This window comes from Stegostoma tigrinum, chromosome 9 (assembly GCF_030684315.1).
Source record: "Stegostoma tigrinum isolate sSteTig4 chromosome 9, sSteTig4.hap1, whole genome shotgun sequence".
NCBI classification, from domain to species: Eukaryota; Metazoa; Chordata; class Chondrichthyes; order Orectolobiformes; family Stegostomatidae; genus Stegostoma; species Stegostoma tigrinum.
Window position 1 is genome coordinate 34,853,358 of NC_081362.1, and position 26,516 is coordinate 34,879,873.

Below are 26,516 nucleotides of genomic sequence, written 5' to 3' on the forward strand. Positions count from 1 at the left end.
ACCTTGCGGCTCTTAAATTCACTTGCCCTGCCAATGAAAGCTAACACACTGTACACCTTCTTTACAACCCTATCAACTTGAGTTGTAACTTTGAGGGACCTATGGACATGGACCCTAAGATCCTTCTGTTCCTCCACACTGCCAAGAATCCTGCCATTAACTCTATGTTCTGCATTTAAATTCGACCTTCCAAAATGAATCACTTCACGCTTTTCTGGGTTGAATTCCACCTGTCACTTCTTTGCCCAGCTCTGTATCCTGCCCATGCCCCAATGCAAGCTGCAACAGCTCTTCATGCTATCCACAACTCCACTAACCTTCATATCATTGGCCAACTTACTAATGCACCCTTTCACTTCCTCATCCAAATCATTTATGAAGATCACAAAGAGCAGAGGTCCCACAACAGATTCTGGCGGAACACCACTGGCCATCAAACTCCAGGTTGAATAACGCCATCTACTACTACCTACTGTCTTCTATTGGGCAACCAGTTTTGTACCCAGACAGCTAAATTTCCCTGAATTCCATACCTCCTTACTTTCTGAATAAGCCCACCATGGGAAACCTTATCAAATGCCTTGCTGAAACCCCTCATCTACTACTGTGCCTTCATCAATGTGTTTTGTCACATCCTGAAAAAATTCAGTAAGGCTTGTGAGGCATGACCTGCCCCCCTCAAAGCCAGGCTGACTATTTCTAATCAAACTGTGCTTTTCCAAATAATCATCAACACTATCTCTCAGAATTCCCTCCAATAATTTGCCTGCCACAGAAGTAAGATTGACTGGTCTATAATTCCCAGGATTATCCCTATTCCCTTTCTTGCACAAGGGAATGACATTTGCTCCCCACCAATCATCTGGTGCTACTCTGGTGGACAGTGAGGAAGCAAAGATCATTGCCAAAGGGGCAGCAATCTCTTCCCTTGCTTCCCGTAGTAACCTTGGGTATATCCTGTCTGGCCCAAGGGACTTATCTATCCTCATGTTTTTCAAAATTTCTAGCACATCCTCCTTCCTAATGTCAACCTGTTTGAGAAAATCTGCCTGTTTCAAGCTATCCTCACAAACATCAAGGCCCCTTTCACTGGTGAACACAAGTCAAGTATTTATTAGGGTCTCCACTACCTCCCGTGACTCCGCGTACAAGTTCTTCTCACTATGCCTGATTGGCCCTACCCTCACTCCGGCCACCTCCTTGTTCCTCACATAAGCATAGAACACCTTGATCCTACCCACCAAGGTTTTTTGATACCTCCTTCTAGCTATCCTAAGTCCATTCCTCAGTTCCTTCCTGGATACCTTGTCACCCTCTAGTGCCCTGTCCAATCCTTGCTTCCTCAACCTTAAGTAAGCTTCCTTCTTTCTCTTGACTAGATGTTCCACATGTCTTGTCATCCAAGGTTTCTTCACCTTACCATCCTTTCCTTGCCTCAGTGGGACAAACCTATCCAGTACTTGCAGCAACTGCTCTCTAAACAACCTCCACATTTCTGTTGTACATTTCCCTGAGAACATCAATTCCCAATTTATGCTCCGCAGTTCTTGCCTAATAACATTGTAATTCCCCCTCCTCCAAGTAAATACTTACCCATACCGTTTGCTCCTAGCCCCCTCCATGACTATAGGAAAGGTCAGGGAGTTGTGATCACTATCACCAAAATGCTCTCCCGCCAAGAGATCTGACTCCTGGCCTTGTTCGTTGCCAAGCATTAAATCCAATATGGCCTCCCTCTCGTCTTGTAATGACTATGTGTAAAGGTCATACCTGCCCCAGAAATGGTCCCAGTGATTTAGGATCTCCCCTGGCCCAACTCTTAATACCCGCATTCACTTGTTCTATTCTCCTGTTTCTCTGTATGCTAGCATGTGGCCCCGGCAGTAGTCTGAGATAACAACATTCGAGGTCCTGCTTCTTAATCTATTGCCTAGCTCCCTGAACTTTTGATGTAAGGCCTCATCCCTCGTTCTACCAGTGTCATTGGTACCGATATATACTGCAATCCCTTATCACCTCCAGTTCTACAGCCTTGCTCAAAATTAATTTTCCTTTCTCTAATCTTGGTGAATCACCCTATCCCCAGCAGCTACCTTGACCCTTTCCCTCTGGAATTCTATTTCTGATTTTCTTTTCAGTTTTGTTCCCTTTTAGAAAGTTCTCAAAATCCATCTCTTTCCCCTTTGTCCCTTCTCCTTTGGCTCTGCATCCTTTCTCTTATCTTTCTGAAGCTCTATAGGGCAGTGTCCAATTCTAAATGAGCTATATTGATCCAAGTTTATAATTGCAAACTTTAAGTGCAGACCAGGAGGCAGTTAATTCCAGCCATCTCTTTAATTTTAGAGAGGAGAGTATCAGAAGGACCTCGTCATCTGCGAGTCAGGCCCTCAGCTGATACAGTTTCACCGCGACTGAGATCACCTCGTACCCCTCAAGCTAGAAGCTTTCTACTTGGCAGGAGAAGGAAATATGCACCACATCCAAAAGAACAAAGGAGACGTAAAGTACAAAAACTTGGTAGGTTCTTTTACTACAATGCCAATATATCCAATACTGAAATTGCTTTGAAGATGCTACAGAAATCTTTCAATTGTTGAGTCAATTCAATTTTATATCTTGGTATAGAAATTCAATCATAGTGTTGTAAACTTAGTGAAATGTATGTGTGCAGTGATCATTTATGGTTTCTCAGTTTTACAATGTGAACCTGTCATGATCAGAAGATACCGAAGATTATAATGAATGCTGCAGTACTTTCTTTTCTTGTATTTTCATGCTTATCTTCCCAAAGTGCCTGAATCAATGTTTGGGACATCTCCTCGGACAAGGAATATCCTAGGGCAGAGGAAGCCTATTCACAGAACAAGCCCAACAAAACATGAAGGTGTGTTTCATCAGAACACCTATTGAAACGAAGTAGCATCAGAAGCTTGACACTTTTCCACACTGGTTAGATATTAGACATAAATACATAACTCTAAAAGTGATCATAAATGTATTTATAAGTAAGTAACATATTTTCCAAGATAAGTTACATAAAAATGGGTTTCAAACTGAGAATTCTTGGAGCCTGAAACTTTTTCAAAGTGAAATTTATATGATTTGAATTCAAATCATAAAAATTTCACTTTGAATTTGTAGCAGACTGCTGTGAGCAGTGTTGATGCCATCCAACGGACAGGATAGGTTAACTGAAGCAGTACAGTAGATCTTCAGAGAGAAACAAAGGGTGTACGATCATAACTGGAGCAGTTGCAGTTTGAGGTTTCAAGCAAATCTGAGCCAGATTAAAGGGTTTGGTGTAAGTGTTAGAAGGTTGGATGAATAAACAAATCAAAATGGAAGATCTCCAAACTTAAATGGATAAAATTATATGACAAAATCAGGTGGTATTAGAATGGTAAAAAGAAAATGAGTCTCAAGGAGATTTCAATGGAACAGTAAAACTAATCTTTGCACCTAGTGTCCTGAAAAATTGGGAATAGGTGTTGTGATCTGAAGTTTTGAATTTAACAAGCTAATTCAAAGTTAAAGATCAAAGGTTGTAAAGCACCTACTCAACAGACAAGGTGCTGTTGATGTTTGTGTTGACCTTCACTGGACTGAAGATGATTCTCTAGCTGATTTTTCAGGCTAATCCTTTAATATGTGGAAAGTCCAGAGAGAGCTGTTCTTTGGGTGCATTGACATCTGTACTTACATCATGAATATGTGTATTTGATGATTGAGACTGCACTCTTAAAATTTTTATAACTATTTTTGCTACAACAATGATTAATTTTGGATGATCATCACTCTTATTGTTTTAGGGAATAATGAATTGTATGAACCCAGAGACATAACAGTTCGCGTTATGAGTCCACAATCGGTGCTTGTTATTTGGGTTGATCCTGCTCTTCAAAGGAATAAGAATCATGATGCTGGTTCAGAAAGGTATGCACTTTGACAATAAATTACAGTCTGTACTCTGACTCATGCTTCTTTCCTATTTGGCTGGCTTTCTTGGGCTATGTGCAAGGAATCAGCATCTGGAAATACAAATACAGCCGTTTATCCAACACCAATTAGAATAAAATTCTAGTTAACATTTTACACGTGTGTATGCTTAGGTGTCCATTAGGATGATTTCAAAACAGGTTTCAAAGCCAAATTCCAGCAGTCCCACAAAAGTTTGTTCAAAACCTACTTGACCTGAAGCTGAGCTTCTGACCTTGTGTGATCCTTGCACCTTTTCAGTTTTACCCTGTTCTGTTTCATCACCTTCTGCAACTATCTGAGACCATGCGTTCCTGAAACTCTCATCTGTACATTTTTACACCTCCCACTATTCAGCTAAAAATGCTGTTATGCTGTCATCATTGATTATGGAGATGTGGTGGGATGCCTTTTTGAACCAGCTTCATAAGGTCAAATAGTTTAGAATAGTGAAGTGTAGGGTATGCAGGGTAGCTTGACCTTAGTAGGATACTAGTCGGCACAACACCATGGGCTGAAGGGCCTGTACTGTTCTATACTGTTCTATGTTCAGTTTCCAATTGACTGGGCTACTTAAAGGGCAGGTGGCAGTTGTTGTGGGATCAGAGCAGTCTAACATTGAAAAGCTGAGTTTACTCCTTGGATACAAGTTGGTGTTTTCCTTCTACCTTTCTGTTCTCTTTTACTAATGCCATCTTTGTTTATTATGTCCTGTTTCTTTTCATTAAATTCAGTTAAATTTCTCAAACTGCCATGGTGAAATTTGAATTCATATTTGCTGGATTATAGTACAGGCCACTAGTGCAGGCAGCATGGTGGCTCAGTAGTTAGGATTACTGTCTCACAGCACCAGGGACCCGGATTCAACTTCACCCTTGGGCAACTGTGTGTGTGGAATTTGCATATTACCCCTGTGTCTGTATGGGTTTCCTCTGCGTGCCAAAGATGTGCAGGCTAGGTAGATTGGCCTTGCTAAATTGTCCATAGTGTTCAGGGATGTGTAGATTAGGTGGGTTATAGGAGGATGGGTCTGGGTGGGATGCTCTGAGGGTTGATGTGGACTTGTTGGGCCAAAAGGCCTGTTTCCACACTGTACGGATTCTATGATTACTAGTCTAATTACATACCATAAGACTACCTTCCCTTTTTAGTAACTACAAATCTCTGCTGTCCATTCAGCCCTTTCAGCCAGGTCTATTTTCTTATTAATCCTCTGCTAGTCAGCCTATTCTGATTTCTGCAAGCACAAAAGCTGTTCCATGTGTAATGTACACTTTAATTGGAGAATGCAATGATTCTTTGTTTGATTGAAGAAACTGACTGGGAGCCTGGAGTGCCTCTCTGTGATGTTTATATTGCAAATAGAGACAGTTGAAGGTTTTGAATAACAGCACAGATTTCTACCATTGACTGAGATTGGGTCAAGTGTCTTTCTCAATGAGACATGTATATATACTGTGGAGCTGGATGAACACAGCAGGCCAAGCAGCATGTTAGGAGCACAAAAGCTGACATTTCGGGCCTAGACTCTTCATCAGAAATGGGGGATGGGGAGAGGGTTCTGAAATAAATAGGGAGAAAGAGGAAGTGGATCAAAGATAGATAGAGGAGAAGATAGTAGGAGAGGAGACAGACAAGTTAAAGGGGCGGGGTTGGAGCCTGTAGAGGTGGGGAGATAGGGAGGGGACAGGTCAGTCCGGGGAGGATGGACAGGTCTAGGGGGCGGGATGAGTTTAGTAGGTAGGAAATAGAGGTGCGGCTTGAGGTGGGAGGAGGAGATAGGTGAGAGGAAGAACAGGTTAGGGAGGCAGGGATGAGCTGCACTGGTTTTGGGATGCAGTAGGGGGACGGGAGATTTTGAAGCTTGTGAAATCCACATTGATACCATTGGGCTGCAGGGTTCCCGAGCAGAATGTGAGTTGCTGTTCCTGCAACCTTCGGGTGGCATTATTGTGGCACTGCAGGAGGCCCAGGATGGACATGTTGTCTAAGGAATGCGAGCGGGAGTTGAAATGGTTCGTGACTGGGAGGTGCAGTGTTCATTGCGAACCGAGCGTAGGTGTTCTACAAAGTGGTCCCCAAGCCTCTGCTTGGTTTCTCTGATGTAGAGGAAGCCATAACAGGTTCAGCAGATGTAGTATACCACATTGGCAGATGTGCCAGTGAACATCTGCTTGATGTGGAAAGTCATCTTGGGGCCTGGGGTGTGGGTGAGGGTTGAGGTGTGGGGGCAAGTGTAGTACTTCCTGCAGTTGCAGGGGAAAGTGCTGGGTGTGGTGGGGTTGGAGGAGTGTGTGGAGCAGACAAGGGAGTCCCAGAGAGAGTGGTCTCTCCGGAAGGCAGACAAGGGTGGGAATGGAAGAATGTCTTTGGTGGTGGGGTTGGATTATAGATGGCAAAAGTGTCAGAGGATGATGCGTTGTATCCGGAGGTTGATGGGGTGGTATGTGAGGACGAGGGGGATTCTCTTATGGCGGTTATTGCAGGGATGGGGTGTGAGGGATGAGTTGTGGGAAATGTGGGAGACACATTTGAGGGCGTTCTCGACTACTGTGAGGGGGAAGTTGCGGTCCTTGAAGAGCGAGAACGTCTGAGCTGTACGGGAGCGGAATGCCTCATCCTAGGAGCAGATGTGGCGGAGGTGAAGGAATTGGGAATAGGAGATGGAATTTTTGCAGGAAGCTGGATGAGAGGAGGCGTATTCTAGGTAGCTGTGGGAGTCGGTGGGCTTGAAATGGATATCGGTTTCTAGGTGGTTGCCTGAGAAGGAGGCGGAGAGGTCCAGGAATGTGGGATGTGTTGGAGATGGTCCAGGTGAACTTGAGGTAGGGGTGGAAGGTGTTGGTGAAGTGGATAAACTGTTCGAGCTTCTCTTGGGAGCACAAGGCAGCGCCAATACAGTCTTCAATATAACGGAGGAAGAGGTGGGGTTTAGGGCCAGTCTAGGTATGGAAGAGGGACTGTTCCACGTAATCTACAAAGTGGCAGGCATAGCTTGGGTCCATGCGGGTACCCATGGCCAACCCCTTTGTCTGTAGGAAGTGGGAGGAATCAAAAGAGAAGGTGAGGGTGAGGCCTTGAGGCCATCTGCATGGGGAATGCAGGTGTATAGGGACAGGACGTCATTGATGAAAATGAGGTGTTGGGGATCAGGGAATTCGAAGTTCTGGAGGAGGTGGCAGGCATGGGTGGTGTCACGGATGTAGATAGGGAGTTATTGGACCAAGGGGGAGAAGATGGAGTCCAGATAGGTGGAGATGAGTTTGGTGGGGCAGGAGCAGGCGGAGACGATGGGTTGACCAGGGCAGGCAGGTTTGTGGATTTTGGGAAGGAGATAGAAGCTGGCAGTGCGGAGTTGGGGAACAATGAGGTTGGAGGCTGTGGATGGGAGGTCACCTGAGTTGATGAGGTTGTGGATGGGTTGGGAGATGATGGTTTGGTGCTCGGGGGTGGGGTCATGATCCAGGGAATGGTAGGAGGTGGTGTCGGAGAGTTGGCGTCTGGCCTCAGCAATTTAGAGGTCAGTGCGCCATACTACAACTGCACCTCCCTAGTCTGCGGGTTTGATGGTGAGGGTGGGATTGGAGCGGAGGGCTGCACGTTCTGCAGGGGAGTGGTTGGAATTGGTGAGGGGGTGGAGAAGTTGAGGCGATTGATTTCTCAGCCTTTGGAGATGAAGAGGTTGAGGGAGAGTAGGAGGCCTGGGGGTGGTGTCCAGGAGGAGGACTTGTGTTGGAGGCGGGTGAAGGGGTCAGTGGAGGGAGGGTTAGGCTCCCAGTCAGAGAAGTAAGCGTGGAGGCGGAGGCAGGGGAAAAATGCTCAACGTCCAAACGTGACTGTTATTCGTTAATGTGTGGGCGTTGGGATAGTTAACACCCACAAATGAAGCTGCATTAGAACATTATTCCAACGAGCCACCACACGCTGCGGCACAGAGGAACTACGCAGAGCAGAGGAAAATCACCTATACAGCGTATTCAAAAAGAATGGGTACCCTATGAACACAGTCCGCCAATTCCTTAGCAATAAACCCAAACAAACAGACAAAACGGGCTCAGAAACCATAACCACTCTCCCCTACATCAAAGACATTTCCGAAATGACTGCCAGACTAGTCGGACCTCTTGGCATCAGGGTAGCCCACAAACCCAGCAACACACTAAAACGGCAGCTAATGAACTTAAAAGACCCTATACAGACAACAAACAAAACAAACGTCATCTACAAAATACCTTGCAAGAACTGTGACAAACACTACATTTGACAATCTGGCAGAAAGCTAGCCACCAGGATACATGAACATCAACTAGCCACAAAACGACATGACCCACTATCACTCATGTCCTTACGTACAGATGAGGACACCACTTTGAGTGGGACAACACATCCATCCTAGCACAAGCCAAGCAGAGACATGCACAAGAATTCCTAGAAGCATGGCATTCCAACTGGAACTCCATCAACAAACACATTGATTTGGAGCCAATCTACCATCCCCTGTGAAAAAGATCAGGAAATGACGTCACCAACCCCAGGAAACCTAACCAGATAAATAAAAAGCGGGGCATAACACCAGCGCTTCGTCGGAGGCTCACTGATGATGTTACCTAGAACGGTGACGAAATGTCTGAAAACTAACCTTGCGGCTCAGCGAGCAAACTCACATCCAGAACCTCAACCTGAGCTACAAATCTTCTCAAAACTCGCTAACATGCAGGTTTATAATTCTTGAAAGTGGTGTCTCAGGCACACAGAATGGTGAAGAAGGCATTTAACATGCTTGCCGTCATTGGTCGGAGCATTAAGTAGAGGAGTCGGCACATAAGTTGCATCTGTACAAGACGTGGTTGCATTGCTGCAGGAAGGATTTTGTTAAACTCGAAAGGGTGCAGAAAAACAGTTACACGGATGTTGCTGGGACTGGAGGGTTTGAGTTATAAAGAGAGATTGGATAGGCTGGGACATTTTTCCCAGTTAGTTGGAGGCTGAGGGATGACCTTACAGAGGTTTATAAAATCAAGAGGGGCATAGATAAGGTGAAGAGGTTAGGGGAATACAGAACTAAAAGGCATGGAATTACCTACCAGAGGAAGTGGCTGAAGCAGGTCCAATTACAACATTTAAAAGATATTTGGACAGATACATGAATAGGGGTGGCACGGTGGCTCAGTGGTTAGCACTGCAGCCTTACAGCACCACGGATCCGGGTTCGATTCCAGCCTCAGGTGTCTGTCTGTATGGAGTTTGCACATTCTCCCGTGTCTGCATGGGTTTTCTCCGGGTGCTCCGGTTTCCTCCCACAGTCCAAAGATGTGCAGGCTGGGTGGATTGGCCACGCTAAATTTCCCGTAGTGTTCAGGAGTGTGTGGATTATAGGGGGATGGGTCTGGGTGGGATGCTTCAAGGGGGCAGTATAGACTTGTTGGGCTGAAAGGCCTGTTTCCACACTGTAGGGAATCTAATCTAATCAAAAGGTTTTGAAGGACATGAGCCAAACACAGGCAAATAGGACTACTTCAGTTTGAGATACCTGGTTGGACCAAAGAATCTGTTTCTGTGGTGTATGATTCTATGACTTGATGACTCTACCCTGTCTCTGATCGGCTCTTGTAGTCAAATTATTTTGGCTGCTCTGTTTAACTTTCTGGTCAATAGTGACACTAGAATGTTGGTGGGAAAGGGGCAGGTAGGCTTCAGTGATGATGCTTAGGGAACGTACCTGAAATTGCTGAAGGAGTATCACCTGCCTATTTACCTCCATCCTCCTCAATATCCTAGTGCCTAAACATATCTTCCTAGTGAAGCAGTGGTTTACCTGTGCTTCATGCAATCTAGTCTACTGCATTCGCTCCTCACAATGTGGTCTCCTCTGCATTGGGGAAGCACAATGTAGACTGGGTGACTGACTGCTTTATGAACATTTATGTTCTGCCCATGAAAATGATCCTGAGCTTCCAGTTGCTTGCCACTTCGAAGCACCACCCTGTTCCCTGGCCAATATCTCTGTCTCAGGCTTGCTGCAATGCTCTAGTGAAGCTCTGCATAAGCTGGAAGAACAACACCTCATTTTCCGCTTGGGGACACTGCAGCTTTTTGGAGTCGATATCAAGATCAATAACTTAAGGGCTTGAACGCTCCTACATCCTAGCCTCTAACTCCACATATTAGGTGGTCTTATTGCATAGCCTGCGATTACACACAACTCATTGTTAGCCATTTACAGTCTCCATTAATAGCTATTCACCCTCCGAGCCAGATTGTTATCTCTGCTTTTGTCCATCCAATTGTTCTTCTCTCTCTTTGGGCTATATTCCCAGCTATTGTTTACTCCTTACTCCCTCCCCTCACCTTATCTTCTGCATAAAACCTGACATTTTCCTAGCTACCGTCAGTTCTGAGGAAGGGTCACTAGACCTGAAACGTTAACTCTGACTTCTCTTCACAGATGCTGCCATACCTGCTGTGCTTTACCAGCAATTTCTGTTTCTGTTTCTGACTTACAGCATCCGCAGTTCTTTCCAATTTTATCCCAGTATAGACGCACTGGTTATGGTCAGTCATCTATACTGGGCGGGTCATGTCATTCGTGTGCCTGACACAAGACTTCTGAAACAAGCTCCATACTTTGAGCTTTTGTCATGGCATGCAGTTACCAGGAGGGCAGAGTAAATGTTTCAAGCATGTCTTAAGCTGGTTCATCCTTTGTCTTGTCCTTCATTTTCAACATTTCCTATGGTTGGCAGGCCAGCACTGGCCCTCCCTTAAATGACCACTTTGACATCCAACCTCCTGCCAGTCCCTGAGCATAGCATCTCAGCACTGAAATGTCTACTTTGTCCTTAGAACTATAATTACTCAACATTATTTTTCTGGGTCAGTTCAGAATAGCAAACATCAGTCTAATGTTTCCTTTTCATTTTTCAAACAAGCTGGTGTAAAAAGTTCAAAGATCAATTCTGAACTTCAACTCTCTGCTCCAAAGTGAAAAAGAGAAAAAAATAAAAGAAACAAAGCAATATGCCAGCCTACATAATTGACATCATACCAGCATTGAAAATCTGAATCTTGAATTAGTATTCTTGTAAATTGCCATAGGATCATTGACGTCTACAGCATATAGAAAGGTCCTTCAGTCTATTGAGTCTCCGCTGGTCAAAAACAAGTGCCCAACCTTTCCAATCCCATTTGCCAGCACATGCCCCATAGCCTTGGATGCTTTGATATTGCAAGTGCATATCTAAGTACTTGTTAAATGTTATCGGAGTTTCTGCCTCTTTACAGGAAGTGAGTTCCAAATTCCCACCACTTGCTGGGTGAAACAAATTTTCTTCACATCCCTCTAAACCTCCTGCTGTTATCTTAAATCTTTTACCCCTGTTAGTCATTCAGCCTTCACCAAAGGGAAATATTACTTCCCGTAAACATCTCAATCATGTCCCCACTCAGTCTTCTCTGCTCCGAGGAAAACAACCCCAGTCTGTCCAATCTTATTTTTAACTATAGCTCTCTGGTCAAGCAACATCTGGTAAATCTTCTCTGCACTGTCTCCAGTGCAATCACACACAAACCATGACCCCCGCTGCACCCCCACCCCAAAAATGTGGATTCCAGAACTACACACAATACTCTTGTTGTGGCCAACGTACACTTTATACAGTCTTGATATTATTTCCTTGTTCTTAAAATCTATGCTTCAGCTATAAAGGCAAGTATCCCCTATGCTACCTTAAGGACCTTATCTAATGGTTCCACAACTTCACGGGTCCAGTGGATATACACATCAATATCCCTTTGATCCTATATGCTTCCTGGAGTCCAACAGTTCATCATGTACTCCCAGGGTCCTACCATTCATTTATCTTACCTTGCCTGGTTTGTCCTGCTCAAGTGCATGATCTCGCACTTATCTGTTTTATCTGTTCTGAAGAAAGGTCTGAAACCTGAAACAGTAACTTTGATTTCTCTCTACAGATGCTGCCAGACCTGCTGTGTTTTCACAGCAATTTCTGTTCTTGCTTTCAGCATTGAATTCAATTTACCATTGATCAGCCCCATCTGCCCAGCCTGTCTCCATACTCCTGTAGTCTAAGGCTGTCCTCCTCAGAGTTTACCACTCTACTGATATTTGTAACATCCATGAACTTACAGATTAACCCACCAACATTGAAGCCTAAATCATTTCTATATGCCACAAATAGCAAGGGCTGCAAAACTGATCCTTGCAGAATTCCATTAGACGCAAGCTCCCAGTCACAAAATCACCCCTTACCCATCATCCTCTGCTTCTCACCGCTCAGCTAATTTGGTATCTGATTTACCAAATTTTCTTGGGTCCCATGGAGTTTTCACTAGCCCTGTCCAATGTACTTCCCTAGTTTCAGCTGTTTTGAGTCGTTGGTGTCTGCCATTTATTTACTCTTTATCCAGTCCTACACAGGATTCACAGGGCAGCCAGGGACCTGGTTTCAATTCCACCTTCGGACGACTGTCTGAGTGGAGTTTGCACAATTTCCCCGTGTCTGTGTGGTTCCCTCCCGGTGCCCCGGTTTCATCCCACAGTCCACAGATGTGCAAGCTAGGTGGATTGGCCATGCTAAATTGCCCATATTGTTCGGGGATGTGTAGATTTGATGGGTTTATAAGGGGATGGGTCTGAGTGGGATGCTCTGAGGTTTGGTGTGGACTTGTTGGGCCGAAGGGCCTGTTCTCTCATTGTAGCGATTCTATTCTATGATTCTAACCCTTATTTAAAGAAGCCTTGTTGAAGTGTACTTAGACTACATGCAAAGCATCTACTTACCTGGTTTAGCCTTAGAAAAATTCAATCAAGTTGGTCAGACATGACCTCTCCTCAACAAAACCATGCTGACTATTAAAGAACAAAGAAGAACAAAGAATAATACAGCATAGGAACAGGCCCTCCAAGCCTGCACCAACAGGTTTTGACCTTGCGTACTAAAACTGTTTTCACTTACAGGGTCAGTATTCCTCTCTTCCCTTCCAATGCATGCATTTCTATAGGTGCTTATTGAATACTGCTATTGTGACTGCTTCCATCACCACCTCCTGGCAGTGTGTTCCAGGCACTCACCACCCTTTGTGCGAAAAACTTGCCACGTGCATGTCTTTTAAACACCACCTCCCCTCACCTCAGCATCTTTAACTTGCGTCCCCTAGTAAATGACCCCTCCAGAATGGGGAAAAAGCCTCATACCTGCCACTCTATCCATGTTGTTTGCATCATATTAAACTTAAATAAGAGTTATTAAGAAGGCCTGAATGTAGAGGTAGCTAGAGTGAGCTGGCAAATTAAGTTCAAGGAAATGTTAACAAAGGTGCAGTGGCAGATATTTAAGGGGATATTTCAGATTATATAGAATAAATATATTCCAGCAAGAAGGAAGAATTCCAAGCATTGGACCTACCATCCAGGAACAAACAAAGTTGCTGGAAAAGCTCACCAGGCCAGGCAGCATCTATGAAGGAGAAAACAGAGTTAACATTTCGGGTCCTGTGACCTTTCCTCAGAACTGATGGTGGATGGAAAAATGTCAGTTTATATTGCAGAAAATAGGGACCATCCATGGTTAAGTAAAAACATTAAATGTAGTATGAAGCTTAGAGAGAACATATAATGAGACAAAAATAGGTTGGAAGATAGGATATAATATAAAAAAATCAAAGATGATAATAAGGGAAAAATTAAAGTATGAGAAGATGATAACTAGAAACATAAAAAACAGTAAGAAAGAGCTTTTATGAATACTTATAATGTCAAGAGTTAACGAAATGAGTATTGGTCTTCTGAGATAATGGGAACTGCAGATGCTGGAGAATCCAAGATAACAAAGTGTGGGGCTGGATGAACACAGCAGGCCAAGCAGCATCTTAGGAGCATAAAAGCTGACGTTTTGGGCCTAGACCTTCATCGGAAAAGGGGGATGGGGAGAGGATTCTGAAATAAATAGGGAGAGAGGGGGAGGTCGCCCTTCAATCTCCTGTGTTCCGATGAAAACAAACCCAATCTATCCAACGTTTCTTCATAGCTAATATCCACCATACCAAGCAACATTCTGGTAAACTTTTCAGTACTCCGTCTAAAGCATCCACATCCTTCTGGTAATGTGGTAACCAGAACTTTATAAAATATTCCAAATGTTGCCTATCTAAAGTTCAATAAAGCTGCAGCATAACTTGCCTATACTTATACTCAATGCCCCTTCCAATGAATGCCATAGGCCTTTTTTACTACCTTATCCAGCCTTGCTGCCACCTATGGACCTGCGCACCCAGATCCCTCTGCATGTCAATATCCCTAAGGGTTCTGCTATTCACTGTCTAATTTCCAACTGTATTTGACCTCCCAAAATGCATCACCTCACATTTGTCTGGATTAAATTCCATCTGCCATTTTTCAGCCCATGCCTCCAACCGATCTATATCTTGCTGTATCCTCCGACAATCCTCTTCATTATCCACAATCCACCACTCTTTGCATTGTCCACAAAAATTTCTAGTTAGAACAGCTACGTTTTCCTACAAATTATTTATGTAGACCATGAACAGTAGAAGTCCCATGCCAAAAAGCATTGTTCCACTGATGTCATATGTCTCTTATGACTAAACTAGTTCTGTATCAATCTTGCCAGCTCACTCCGATACCATGTGACTTCACCTTTTGTACCAGTCTGCCATGAGGGACCTTGTCAAAGGCTTTACTGAAGTCCACGTAGACAATATCAACTACTTTTCCCTCATCAATCATCTTCATTGCCTCCTCAAAAAGCTCAATTAAGTTAGTGAGGCATGACCGCCCTCATACAAAACCAGGCTGTCTATCATTAATAAGTCCATTTGTTTCTAAATGCATATAGATCTCGTCCCTGACAGTCTTTTCCAGTAACTTCTCTGTCACCGACGTGAAACTCACAGGTTGATAATTTCCTGGATTATCCTTGTTACCCTTCTTAAACAACGTAACAACATTGGCTATTCTCCAGTCCTCTGGGACTTCACTTGCGGCTAAACAGGATACAGCAATGTCTGTCAATGTTCTAGCAATTTGTTCTCTTATCTCCATCAATATTCTGGGATAGATCCCATCAGGACCCAGAGACTTACCTACCTTCATACTTTCTAAGACGCATAAAGCCCCTTCCTTTTTTAATAGCAACTTGGCTTGGAAATTTGACACTGCTTTCCCTGAGATCATCCTCCGCCAATTCCTTCTCTTCGGTGAATACCGACACAAATTATTCATTTAGGAACTCACCTGTCTCTGCTGGCTCCTCACATTCATTTCCTCTTTTGTCCTCGAGTGGTCAACCCTTTCCCTTTTTATGCATGTGTAAAAAACCTTGGGACTCTTCTTAATCTTGTTTGCTAATGACTTTTCACAAAACTTTTTTAGCCTTTCGAATTCATTGTTTAAGTTCTTTTTAAAAAAAAACTAAGTTCTTTATTCTTGATTAATTTATGCCTCTTCAACTGTAAGTTAATTGTATCATTGCTTCAATAATTACCCATCACCGAAGTTAGACTGACTGGTCTGTACTTTACTGGTTTATCCCTTCTTGAATAAGGAATGACATTGTCTGTCCTTGATTCCTTTTATATCTTTCCTGTGGCCAGAGTGGAATTGAAGATTATTGCTTACACCCCTACTGTTTCTCCTTTGCCTCACTTAACAGCCTGGAATACATTTCATCAGGCCCCAGACTTGTAAGCTTGCCAGATCACACTCAGCTTTCCACACCATCCCCCTCACTGGTGAGCACCAACATAAAGTAACTGCTTAGAACCCTACCCACATCTTTTAGCTTCACATAATAATTACCATTGTGATTTTTATGGACCATACTCTCTTCCTCATTTTACCCTAAATGTACCAATGAAATAACTTTTGTCTTACCTTTAGTTTACCTGCCATTATTCTTTCATGCTTCCTTTTGGCTCGCCTAATCTCCCTTTTCAAGTTTTCTCTTGCGTATTCTTTACCCCTCTGGAATTGCTGCTGTTTTGAATCTTCTGTATCAACCCCTTCACCCTTTATCAAATCGTATCTGGGATTCAGAAGATTTGTTGGTCCAACCCTTTGACTTTATCCCAACTTGCTGGCCTATGCTTTCCTTATTTTCCCCTTGAATCTGACACAGATTTACCTAAAAGAATCAGCTCCCAATCCACTCTGGCTAAATTGTACCTGATCCTAGCAGCTGGAGCAGTTCAAGGGGGTCAGCAGGTGGGTTTCTTTGCTGAAATGGCAGCCCCAGGAGGCAACAGAAGCAACAACATTAGCCAGAACAGGCACCAACTGCATTGATGTGATGGGCCCAGAGTCACGTTTGAGCCCACTTCAGGACTAGTGGTTCAGTGGCCGCTGCATTGCCAAGACTTGCCCAGTGATGACTCATGGTGACAATGATATTGATGGAGGCAAGATAGTGCCAAAGAATTGCGACGTGATTCTCGTGGCAGCAGCGAGGCTTCAGGACATGGCAGAGGTGATGACATTCCAGCTGCAGTGGTGAGTGGGTTCTTGGCGTACCTGAATGTTTGCAGACTGAGGGATGGACTTGGTGGCTCTGTGCTTTTGGTGACGAGGATTCATGGTGGAGTGAGGGGAGGTAATCTAGATTTTTCCTTTTCTTTTCGCTGTTTTTTTTCTTTCATTTGTCTGTCTTTAATATACTAAGATGGGTGACATTCTACACTTTTCACTGTACTCCTGTACTGTACTTGAGTCCACGTGACAATAAAATCTAAATCTAAATTTCGAGTTTTTATGCCTTGTCCTTATCCAATGCTGTCTTGAATCTAACAGATTTATTATTAGTCTGCAAAACGCTGACCTGCTGTTACTTAAACACTTGCCAATTTCATTACCTAAAATTAAGCTCAGAAACACCACCCCTGCCTCCACCATCCTTCTTGTAGGGCCCTCTATATGTCGTAAAAAGCTATCCTGGATGCATTTTAAGAATTCCAATTCCTCTAAACCTTTCACATTACTACCCCACTTCGTGTTGGGGAAGTTGTAATCCCCTATTATCTTAACCTATTACTTTTACACTTCATAGAATCATTGAATTTTACATTACAGAAGGAGGCCATTCAGTCCATCATGTTAGTACCGGCTAATCCCACTTTCCAGCACCATCTCCAGCCTATAACTTCTTCACTTCCAAATATATATCCAGGTCTCTCTTGAAACCTGCTATGGAATCCACATCCACTGCTCTCTCAAGTAGCACATTCCAAATCCCAACAAATCCCTGAGTAAAGACATTTCCCTGAATCTCACTGCTAGCTCCCTTGCTGACAGTCTTAAAATTGTGACCCCGTGATACTGATATACCAACTAGTGGAAACAAAATGCTTTGTCAGAATAATTCAGAATTCCGAATACCTCAGTGAGGTCACCTCTTAATCTTATTTGCCTGCAATTCTGTCTTCTGTTTCTCTCGGACTGTTGGGGGACATATAGCGCATCTACAGAAATGTGATTGATCCTTTTTGGATTATAAATTGTACCTATATGGCTTCATTTGAGGAGCTTTCTAAAATGTCATCTCTCCTCAGCATTGCAGTTGATTCCTTGATCAATATTGTGATATCCCCCCCTCTGGTACCTCCTCCCCTGCTTTGCCTGAAGACCCTGTATCCTGGAATATTGAACTGTCAATCCTGTCCTCCTCTCAACCATGACTCAGGGATAGCAGTGACATATCATACCTCCATGTTGTACATTGTGCTCTCAAGTCATCTGCCTTGTTTGTCAGACTCCTTCCATTAAAACAAATACCATCCAACCTTGTCAAAATCCTTTGTACCTTAAGTGGCCTATAACATCTATCCCTTCCTGACTCGCTTGTCTCTTCTAATTTTAACTGTTCATCTTATCTCGCTGAACATTTTCTCTGGGACCCAACCCCTGCTAAATTAATTTAAACCCTCCCCAACAACACTAACAAAACACCCACAAGGATGCTGGTCCCGTTCTAGTTCAGGTGTGATCCATCTGCCTTGTACACATCTTGTTGCCCCCAAGTACGCTCCCAATATCCCAGAAATCTGAAACCATCCCTCCTACACCATTTCACCAGCCGTGCATTCATCTGAATTAACCTCCTTCATCTGTACTCACTAGCAGGTGGCATTGGAAGTAATCCAGAGATTACTACCTTCTGGGTCCTGTTCTTTAATCTATTTCCTAGCTCCCCATATTCTGCTTGTTGGACTTAATGCCTTTCTTTACTATGCAACGGATGCCAATATATACGATGATCAGTTTGTTTGCCCTCTTGTTCTAGAACATAGAACATAGAAAAGTACAGTACAGTACAGACCCTTCGGCCCATGATGTTGTGCCGTGGAATAATCCTAATCCAAAAATAAAATATCCTAACCTACATTCCCCTCAATTCACTGCTGCCCATGTGCATGTCTAGCAGTTGCTTAAATGTCACTAATGACTCTGCTTCCACGACTACCACTGGCAAACTATTCCATGCGCTCTCAACTCTCTGGGTGAAGAACCTCCCTCTGACGTCTCCTCTATACCTTCCTCTTAACACCTTCTCAGAATGCCCTACAGTTATTCAGTGACAAATGATGACTGCAAGACATAAAGCTTTGACAATGTGTCTTTTTATACAATAATCAAGTTCTGTACTCCCAAGCAACTGATCATGGAATTGTTTCATCTTTTGATTGAATGCTGTTTCTGTTGTTTGGCACATATGCAGTCATGATATGAACTCAGATTTTTGTGCACTTGCTATTGTTTTTCCAAACTTTGCATTGATCCAGTATTGGTCATCTGGTTTTATAGCATTGGTAAGGATGTGCAAAATCATGTGGCAGCATATCGATGTCAGCTTAGTGTTGCTTGAACTGTGCAGTGGTCACTCTTATCAGACACAGATGCATCTGCAACTAGTAGTTTGGCAAGTGTTGCCTAAGGTAATGGTTCTGATAGGATTAATGCTGAAGACTATGTGATCAGCCTGATGTCATCAGAACTTAAGAGGGGAAAAGTAGAACAGCAATAGAACTCAAAGGTGACAGTTTTACGACCCAGGAGTCCTCATAGTCTTTGTAATGGTGTTCATCATGCCAATGTGACACATCCCTAATTGCTGAAGTGCAATGAACTACATTATGTGTAAGACAAAAGGTTCTTCGCATTAGACAAAGTAGCATGTTGGACAAAGCAATTTCTGTAGATCCCAAACTGGAAAGGAACATCTAGCAGCAGATCTACTTTATCATGACAGTTAATCTTATAGTTGTCATCTGAAGATTTTGTTTGTTTAAATCCACTATTATAACAGTGGGAGCAGGGTTATTGCAGCAATTTTTGCTGATATTGGTTCTTTCTCTACTTGTTGCAGGCCCAGTCTAACAAATAACTGCTTCATGGCTTTGCTAAATCTCTAGTGGCATTATTAAGCTTCATTGGTAATGCTCATTCTGGTTTCCATCCCAGGCCTATGCAAACCTCTAATGTGCCCTTGCCATCTTGGATACCTTTCCAATTTGTGCTTCACATGGTGGAATACTGATCAACTAGGAATGGAAGGTGTAATAAGCAGATGGTTCTCATGCTTTATGACAAGGAGACCAACAGCCAAATCAAATCAGCCTCCCTACTTCTGTATTCACAACACAGTAAATTTAAATCTTCAAAGGTCCTAAATATTGACCCCATTGGTTCCTAACCGACTTTGTAAATAATCAATACTAGGCACTGGGTTTATTATTCAAACAAAGAATCTTTAGTAATAACATCGTAGCTTTAGCAGAGCAAACTTAAACCATAAGGTAACCTAATTAATGCCTTTGATTTAAACCCAATTCTCCTCGATTCTAGCCCTCAGTCTTTTTCAAAGATAGACAGACAAACAGACAGTTTCAGTATGAATGAAAAGGGAAAAAAACAAATGAGATGTAACTGACCAGTTCACTTAAGCAATCCCCATAATCCCTAACATTACTGACATATGGGATCATATCTTGCTAGGTTTCAGACCACACTGATAGATGCATGCAGGTAGCATCTAGTAGGCTCCAAGGAAGATTCATTCAATTCTTAGTTTCAATTCTCTGAACTTGGGAGAGAAAATCACAGTCAAAGCAACCCTGCTATTTAAATATGTGACAGTTGAATATACAGCCCTTCTAACAAACTGAAGCCTTGCAAAACTTGCCTTTTGATTTTTTTTTTGATTGGTTTTATTCTGCTAGATGAGTCATTGGCCCTCATTTTCTATTCAAAATGATAATGAAATTATCAGAATTTGTCATCTTACATCTCTGAATTTGGCAGCAACACCTGGACCCGTGCATGTACAGTTAAATGCAAAAACCCAGAAGTTGCTGTCAGTGACTTTTACCTCCGCTGGGGATGTGCTGTTGCTGTCCTCCCAGAATTCATTGAATAGAAATCAGTGACTGATGACAGGTTGTTCTTTGGTGCTGTTAGTACCACTGTAAGCACTGCTTTGAAAATATATACCTTGTTGAATAAGACATGACTGCATTTGTATTTAACTGTTGCTGATGACTCTAGCTTCAGAAAACACTTTGTATAATATTAAAGTTTTCTATTATGTCAACATTTTTAAATACTTGAAGTATATTTAAAGTATATTTTAACTGTATTTAAATTTTATTGTACTTCAGCCATTACCCTACTCCTTTGTATGTCTCCCATTTTTCCACTTTATTTTTTGCTTAGTTATATTTTATAGTCAGTAAATTCTATGCTGTGAATTTGCATAATGTAATTAACTACTAACTTGATGCCATCGCTGCAGCTGAACAAAGACAATCCCCATTAATGATTGTTACAATTAATCACATGCTGAAACTTCCAATTCCTATCACAAATATTTGCTAGATCTCTCCGCACAGTTTTTGTCAAGGTCAATGGCAAGCACCCTTGCTGACAGAAAAATTCTCTGTGCAAATTTTATTGTCTATAGTAAACAGTGTTGGTAAAGGGAGCTATAAATTGTTCAAAAGATTTAATAAATTGTAGTTAAAGTATTGGCACTTGAACAGCAACTGCAAATATCTGTACCTGTGGTAGATTAAGTAATTCAGTAAGCAGTGATTAGGAATGACGTTAAAGGGAGAAATAAAAGAGATGGAAAACCAAAACAGATGAGTAAGATAGTTAACAATTGAGAAGCAAGCTTAGAATGTGGATCTTTAAAGTTATTATTTGATTAAAAGAAAAACCGTACATCTTTATGAAGATCATCAGGCGAGTGCAGCCAGAGCCAAACCCATAGTAACATAGCCAGTTCAGTTCTAGTAGGCTAGAGTAGTTAATAATATGGTGTAAGGTGGTTAGAGGGAAAATAATAAAATCTAACTTAAGGTTACCAGTTAGCATGCATGTATGTGAATGCCTAGAGTATGGGGTAAATCAAGTTAGTGAGTTACAGATAGAGATTGTAATGTGCGATATGATGATAAGAGATCTCGCTCAAAGACAGACCGGACAAGATAAAAGGTGCTATTGAAAAGATAGAAAAGGAAGAAAAGGGAGACAGATGGTGGCCATATTAATTAATGTGAACATTCAACTGCATCTTATAGATTCCTTATATCCAGCCAAGTAGATTGCCTTTGATCTGTCTGGGGTATTCTCTAAGGTGCAGTTACATTGTTCACAATAGTCTACAGGTCAACAACTAGTGGGAAGGCTGTGGAGGAACAAATTTACAGGGGAATTGAGAAATCTAAGTACCTGAGTAATCACAGTGAGGGAGTTTAAATATCAGAATATAGACTGGGATAATAATGTAAAGGCAGAAAAAGCTAGGAGCTTCTTGAGGGTGTTCAGCAGTACATTTCCAGTGCATGACAAAAAAGACACTGCTAGACCCAGGTCTTGAAAATAAATTGGGCCAGGTAGATCATGTCTGTGATGATTTTTGGGAATAGTGATCATTGAATGATGTGGTTAGATTGGTAATGGTAAGAAAGGGGTGACCAGATTAAGAGTAATTAACTGAAGAATGAGAAGGGATCTGTAACTGAGCAGTTAAAGAAAAGATAGTTGACATATAGTCAAATTGTATTCACATGAAGGATAAGGGTAGAGCAAAAATATCCAGGAAATGGTTCTTAATCATGTATCTCCCTGAAACCTGTTCAAGCACACAAGAAAAACATAGAAGGTTTAGAGAGGAATTGAAAAAGCAATTAAAACAAGCAAAATTAAAATAAAATGTCAGTGAAGAGTTCAGGAGGACATACAAAGAGCAGCACCAGGCATGTTTAAAAATGAGCTGTTACCTGGTCAAGCCACAATACAGGACTACAGGTATGCTGAGCATTATAAGCAGTATGTAATAATGAGAACCAAACTAGTCCATAATTGACAGATCAGGTCTGAGCTCTGCAGTTCTGCCACTTCAGTCATGAATGGTGAGAGGGAAATTAAATGACTAGAAGGAGGAACTGGTTGCACATAGAATAATAGAAGAATGGTAGCACAAGAGTGCAAAAGAAAAGACTGACACATTTGCATCCATCTTCAATTAGAAGTGCCATGTGGTTCATCGCTGCCTCTTCCTGAGGTCCCCAGCATCATAGTTGCTAGTTTTCAGCCAGTTTAATTCACTCCACATGATATCTCCAAACTACTGAAGTTACTACAAAAGCTACAGGTTCTGACAACATTCTAGCAATAATACGGAAGATCTATGCTCTAGAGCTAACTGTGACCTCAAGCCAAGCTGTTCTAAAACAGCAATAAAACTGAAAGCTACATAGCAATGTGAAAAATCACGTGCTGCACAAGACAAATCCAACCTGACCAATTACTACAATGTCAGTCTTCTACCTGTTGGCAAAGTGATGGAAATTGGTATCGACTATTATCACGTGGTACTTAGTCAGCAATAAGCTGCTCACTGATGCTCGGTTTGGATTCTGCAAAGGCCTCTCAGCTTGTGACATCACTGCAGCCTTGGACAAATTGACATCATTGTAGCACTTGACTTTGTGTGGTATTTAGGAGCCCTAAGGAAACTGGAGTCAGTGGTACTTGTGGGCTGGTTAGAATCTCAGCAGATGCAAAGGAAAATGGCTGTGGTTGCTGCAGGCCAATTGTCTCAGCTCCAGCAATCATTGAAAGGGTTTCTCAGCCTAGTATCCTACTCCCAGCCACCTCCAGCTGCTTTGTCAATGCCCTTCTCTCTATCATAAGATCAGAAGATGGGATGTTTACTGATGCTTACACAAAGTCCAGCAACAATCATGATGACTCAGATACAGAAGGAGTCTGTGTCCATATCAACAGGCTTGGCTTGATATATGGCATGCTATTATTCACAACACAGAAGTGCTAGGCTTTCACATTCAAAGACATTGCTGTCACTCAATCTTTGACTGTCAGCATCCTCGGGGCTACCAATGACTAGAAAATGAACTAGACCAGTGATATAATCACTGTGCCTGTGTCAGAGCCTGGGAATGCAGTATCTTTTGATTCTCCAAAACCTATACAGTCAGACCAAGCAGCAAGTCTGTGGGCTGATGTGGAATAAGGAGTTAACATAAATCAGTCAGAAATGTAACTGGTAAAGAAATCATGACATCTTGACTGAAGAATCTGAGATGGAGGCTGTTAGAAAAGCAGTATTTTGTTAATGCTATGTATATTAACAATCTATTACAGAGAATTGAAATTAATATGACTGCGACCAGATTCAAGGTAGGAGAGATAAGGACCATCCATTCATTCAACACTTTGGGGCGGCACAGTGGTTCATTGGATAGCACTGCTGCCTCACAGAGCCAGGGACCTGGGTTCGATTCCACTGACAGGCGATTGTCTGTGTGGAGTTTGGATGTTCTCCCCGTGTCTGCGTGGGTTTTCTCTAGACATTCTGGTTTCCTCCCACAGTCCAAAGATGTGCAGGCTAGGTGGATTGGCCATGCTAAATTGCCCATACAGTTCATGAATGTGTACATTAGGTGGGTTATAGGGGGACGGGTCTGGGTGGGACGTTCTGAGGGTCATTGTGGCCTTGTTGGGTCAAAGGATGAATTTCCACACTGTCAGCATTCTATGAAACTTCAGAGGACTGTGCCTTACATTAAAGGTAGAATGGCACATGGCATAGATAATTGTGATGGCAGGCCCATTACAACTCATAATTAAATTGTTTCAATTTGCCCAGATGGGTATTGAAGACTGAAGAGGTTTGACAGCATCCAGGACAAAGTAGCCCACTTGACTGGCACCACATCAACCACCTTCAATTTTCACGTCCTCCATCGTCAGTGCACAGTGGGTGAAGTTGTGTTTTTATCCAGACACCTAATGCATTTAGCACTGAAAAAGAAAAAGTATTGGATTGGACGTTTATACTTAAATGTGATTTGATGCCAGGAATGGATGAGATACATCCGATGATTCTGAGCAGAGTAAGAATGAAATTGTCAATCTGCTGGCCATATGTTTTGAATCTTTTTTAGACTTGTATGGTGCTAAAAAGAGTGATGTTTGCCAAAGTTTTACTATAAACCTGTGAACTTTAACTGTAGTGGTGAAAATTTTAGAATCAATAATTTGGGATAAAATTAGTAGCCATTTTAGCAAATGCTAATTAATGAAAGCCACAGTGATTTGTTAACACCAATTATGTTGAACTACCTTGCTGAAGTTTTTTTTAATAATGTTACAGAAGGTTGATGATGTTGTGATGTACATACTTTCAAAAGTTTTTATATAATTATGTACAGTAAGCTCAAGTAAACTTGCAACAGGAATAGGACAGTAGCAATATGGACATAAAATTGGCTGAGTAACAGGAAATGGAGTGCAGTGGTAAACAGTAATTTTTGGTAAGTGAAATACCCTGGAATTTACGATCCCTGCTTTTCCTGATATGTATTAGTGACATTGATCTTGGCATATAGGACAAATTCTCAAAATGCACCAATTTAAAAACATTTTGGCAGTCTGAGGTTTGTGTAAAATGTCAAAAGGTCATAGATAGACTGGCAAAATGAGCAAACAAATAGATAATAAAAGGGACAAAAACAAAGTTGATGGAAAAGCTCAGCATCTGTGAAGGAGAAAACAGAGTTAACGTTTCAGGTCCGGTGACCCTTCCTCAGAACACAAAAACACATAAAAGGAGATCTTTTCTTATTGGTGGTATAGCGCAGCAAATAGGTAGTTGGGCCTCAGTTAATTTCAATCTATGTCAATGTCTTGGGCAAAGAGTCCAAGAATAGTGCATCCACTGGTCAGGGAAAGAAAGAAGCTGTAAAGAAAAATAGACAGATTAAGTAAGCAGACAACAAGATGTCAGCCAGAATAAACTGTAGCAAAGTGTGAAGTTATCAATTTTGGAATTTTAATGTTTTTTTTTAAAACTGGTCTTGAAACATGAAGGTAAAGCAAGCAACTAAGAACTTCAAGGGCATGTTCGTATTTATTGCAAGCAATTTGGAGTAACAGATTGGTGAGGCCACTTTTGGAGTACTGTGTACAGTTCTGATCACCGTGCTACAAGGAAGGATATTATTACTTTGGAAAGGATTGAGAAAAGATTTACTCATTGTTGCTGGGACTGGAAGGTTTGAGTTATAAGGAGAAGCTGGATAACCTAGACTTCTTTCACTGGAGTGTGGGAGTTTGAAGGGTGACCTTAACAGAGGTTTATAAAATCATGCAGGGCATAGGTAAGGTGAGTAACAAAGGTCTTTTTCCCAAGGGTGGGGAAGTTCAAAACTGAAAGGCATATTTTTCAGGTGAGAGGAGAAAGATTTATAATGGAACTGAGGGGCAATATTTTTTTCTGACAGAGTGGCTTGTATGTGGAATGAACTGCTAGGGAAAGTGGTAAATGCAAATACAGTCAGAACATTGAAAAGATATTTGGACAGACACATGAATTGGAAATGTTTAGAGGGATATGGGCCAAACACCGACAAGCGGGACTGGGTTCAATTTGGAAGACTTGGCTGGCACGGAAGAATTGGACCAAAGAGTCTGTTTCTGTGCCGTATGACTCTATAAGGCTTGCTACAATTGTGTCGCGTTTTGGTACAAATACACCTGGCGTATTTTGGTCTCCATATCCAAGGATTAATCCACTTAGTTTGGAGATGGTGATATAAAATTCATTAGATTTGTTTCTAGGATAAGGATTGTTTTGCGATGAGAATCAGAATAAGTTGGACCTGTGCTGTTTGCAACTTAAATGAATAGAAAATGAGATGCTTTGAGGTTCAATGTGGACTTGTTGGGCTGAAGGGCCTGTTTCCACACTGTTTGGATACTATGATTCTATGAATTCAAGTGACCTAATTGAAATTCATAAGATTCTGAAGGAGTGTTACGCCCGTGTGTGACACACTGGTAATGTCTCTAACCCTGGACTGGGAGGCCTGGGTTTGAGTGCCACCTGCTCCAGAGGTGTGTTGTAACATCTCTGAACAGGTTGATTTAAAAAAATCTTAAATAAAAAAATCCCTGAAGGAGTTTGGCAGGATAGTCACGGAAA

General features: G+C 42.2%; 1 protein-coding gene across 4 annotated transcripts in view; it reads left to right on the forward strand.

Annotated features, from left to right (window-relative positions):
- fndc1 (fibronectin type III domain containing 1) overlaps positions 1-26,516 on the forward strand; it is a 336,789-nt gene that overhangs the window by 168,593 nt on the left and 141,680 nt on the right. For all 4 annotated transcript variants that reach the window (XM_059648478.1, XM_048536000.2, XM_059648479.1 and 1 more), the window contains 3 exons: positions 2,344-2,517; positions 2,792-2,884; positions 3,810-3,933. In XM_059648478.1, coding sequence (XP_059504461.1) covers positions 2,344-2,517; positions 2,792-2,884; positions 3,810-3,933 — 391 coding nt within the window. The remainder of the gene's footprint in view (positions 1-2,343; positions 2,518-2,791; positions 2,885-3,809; positions 3,934-26,516) is intronic.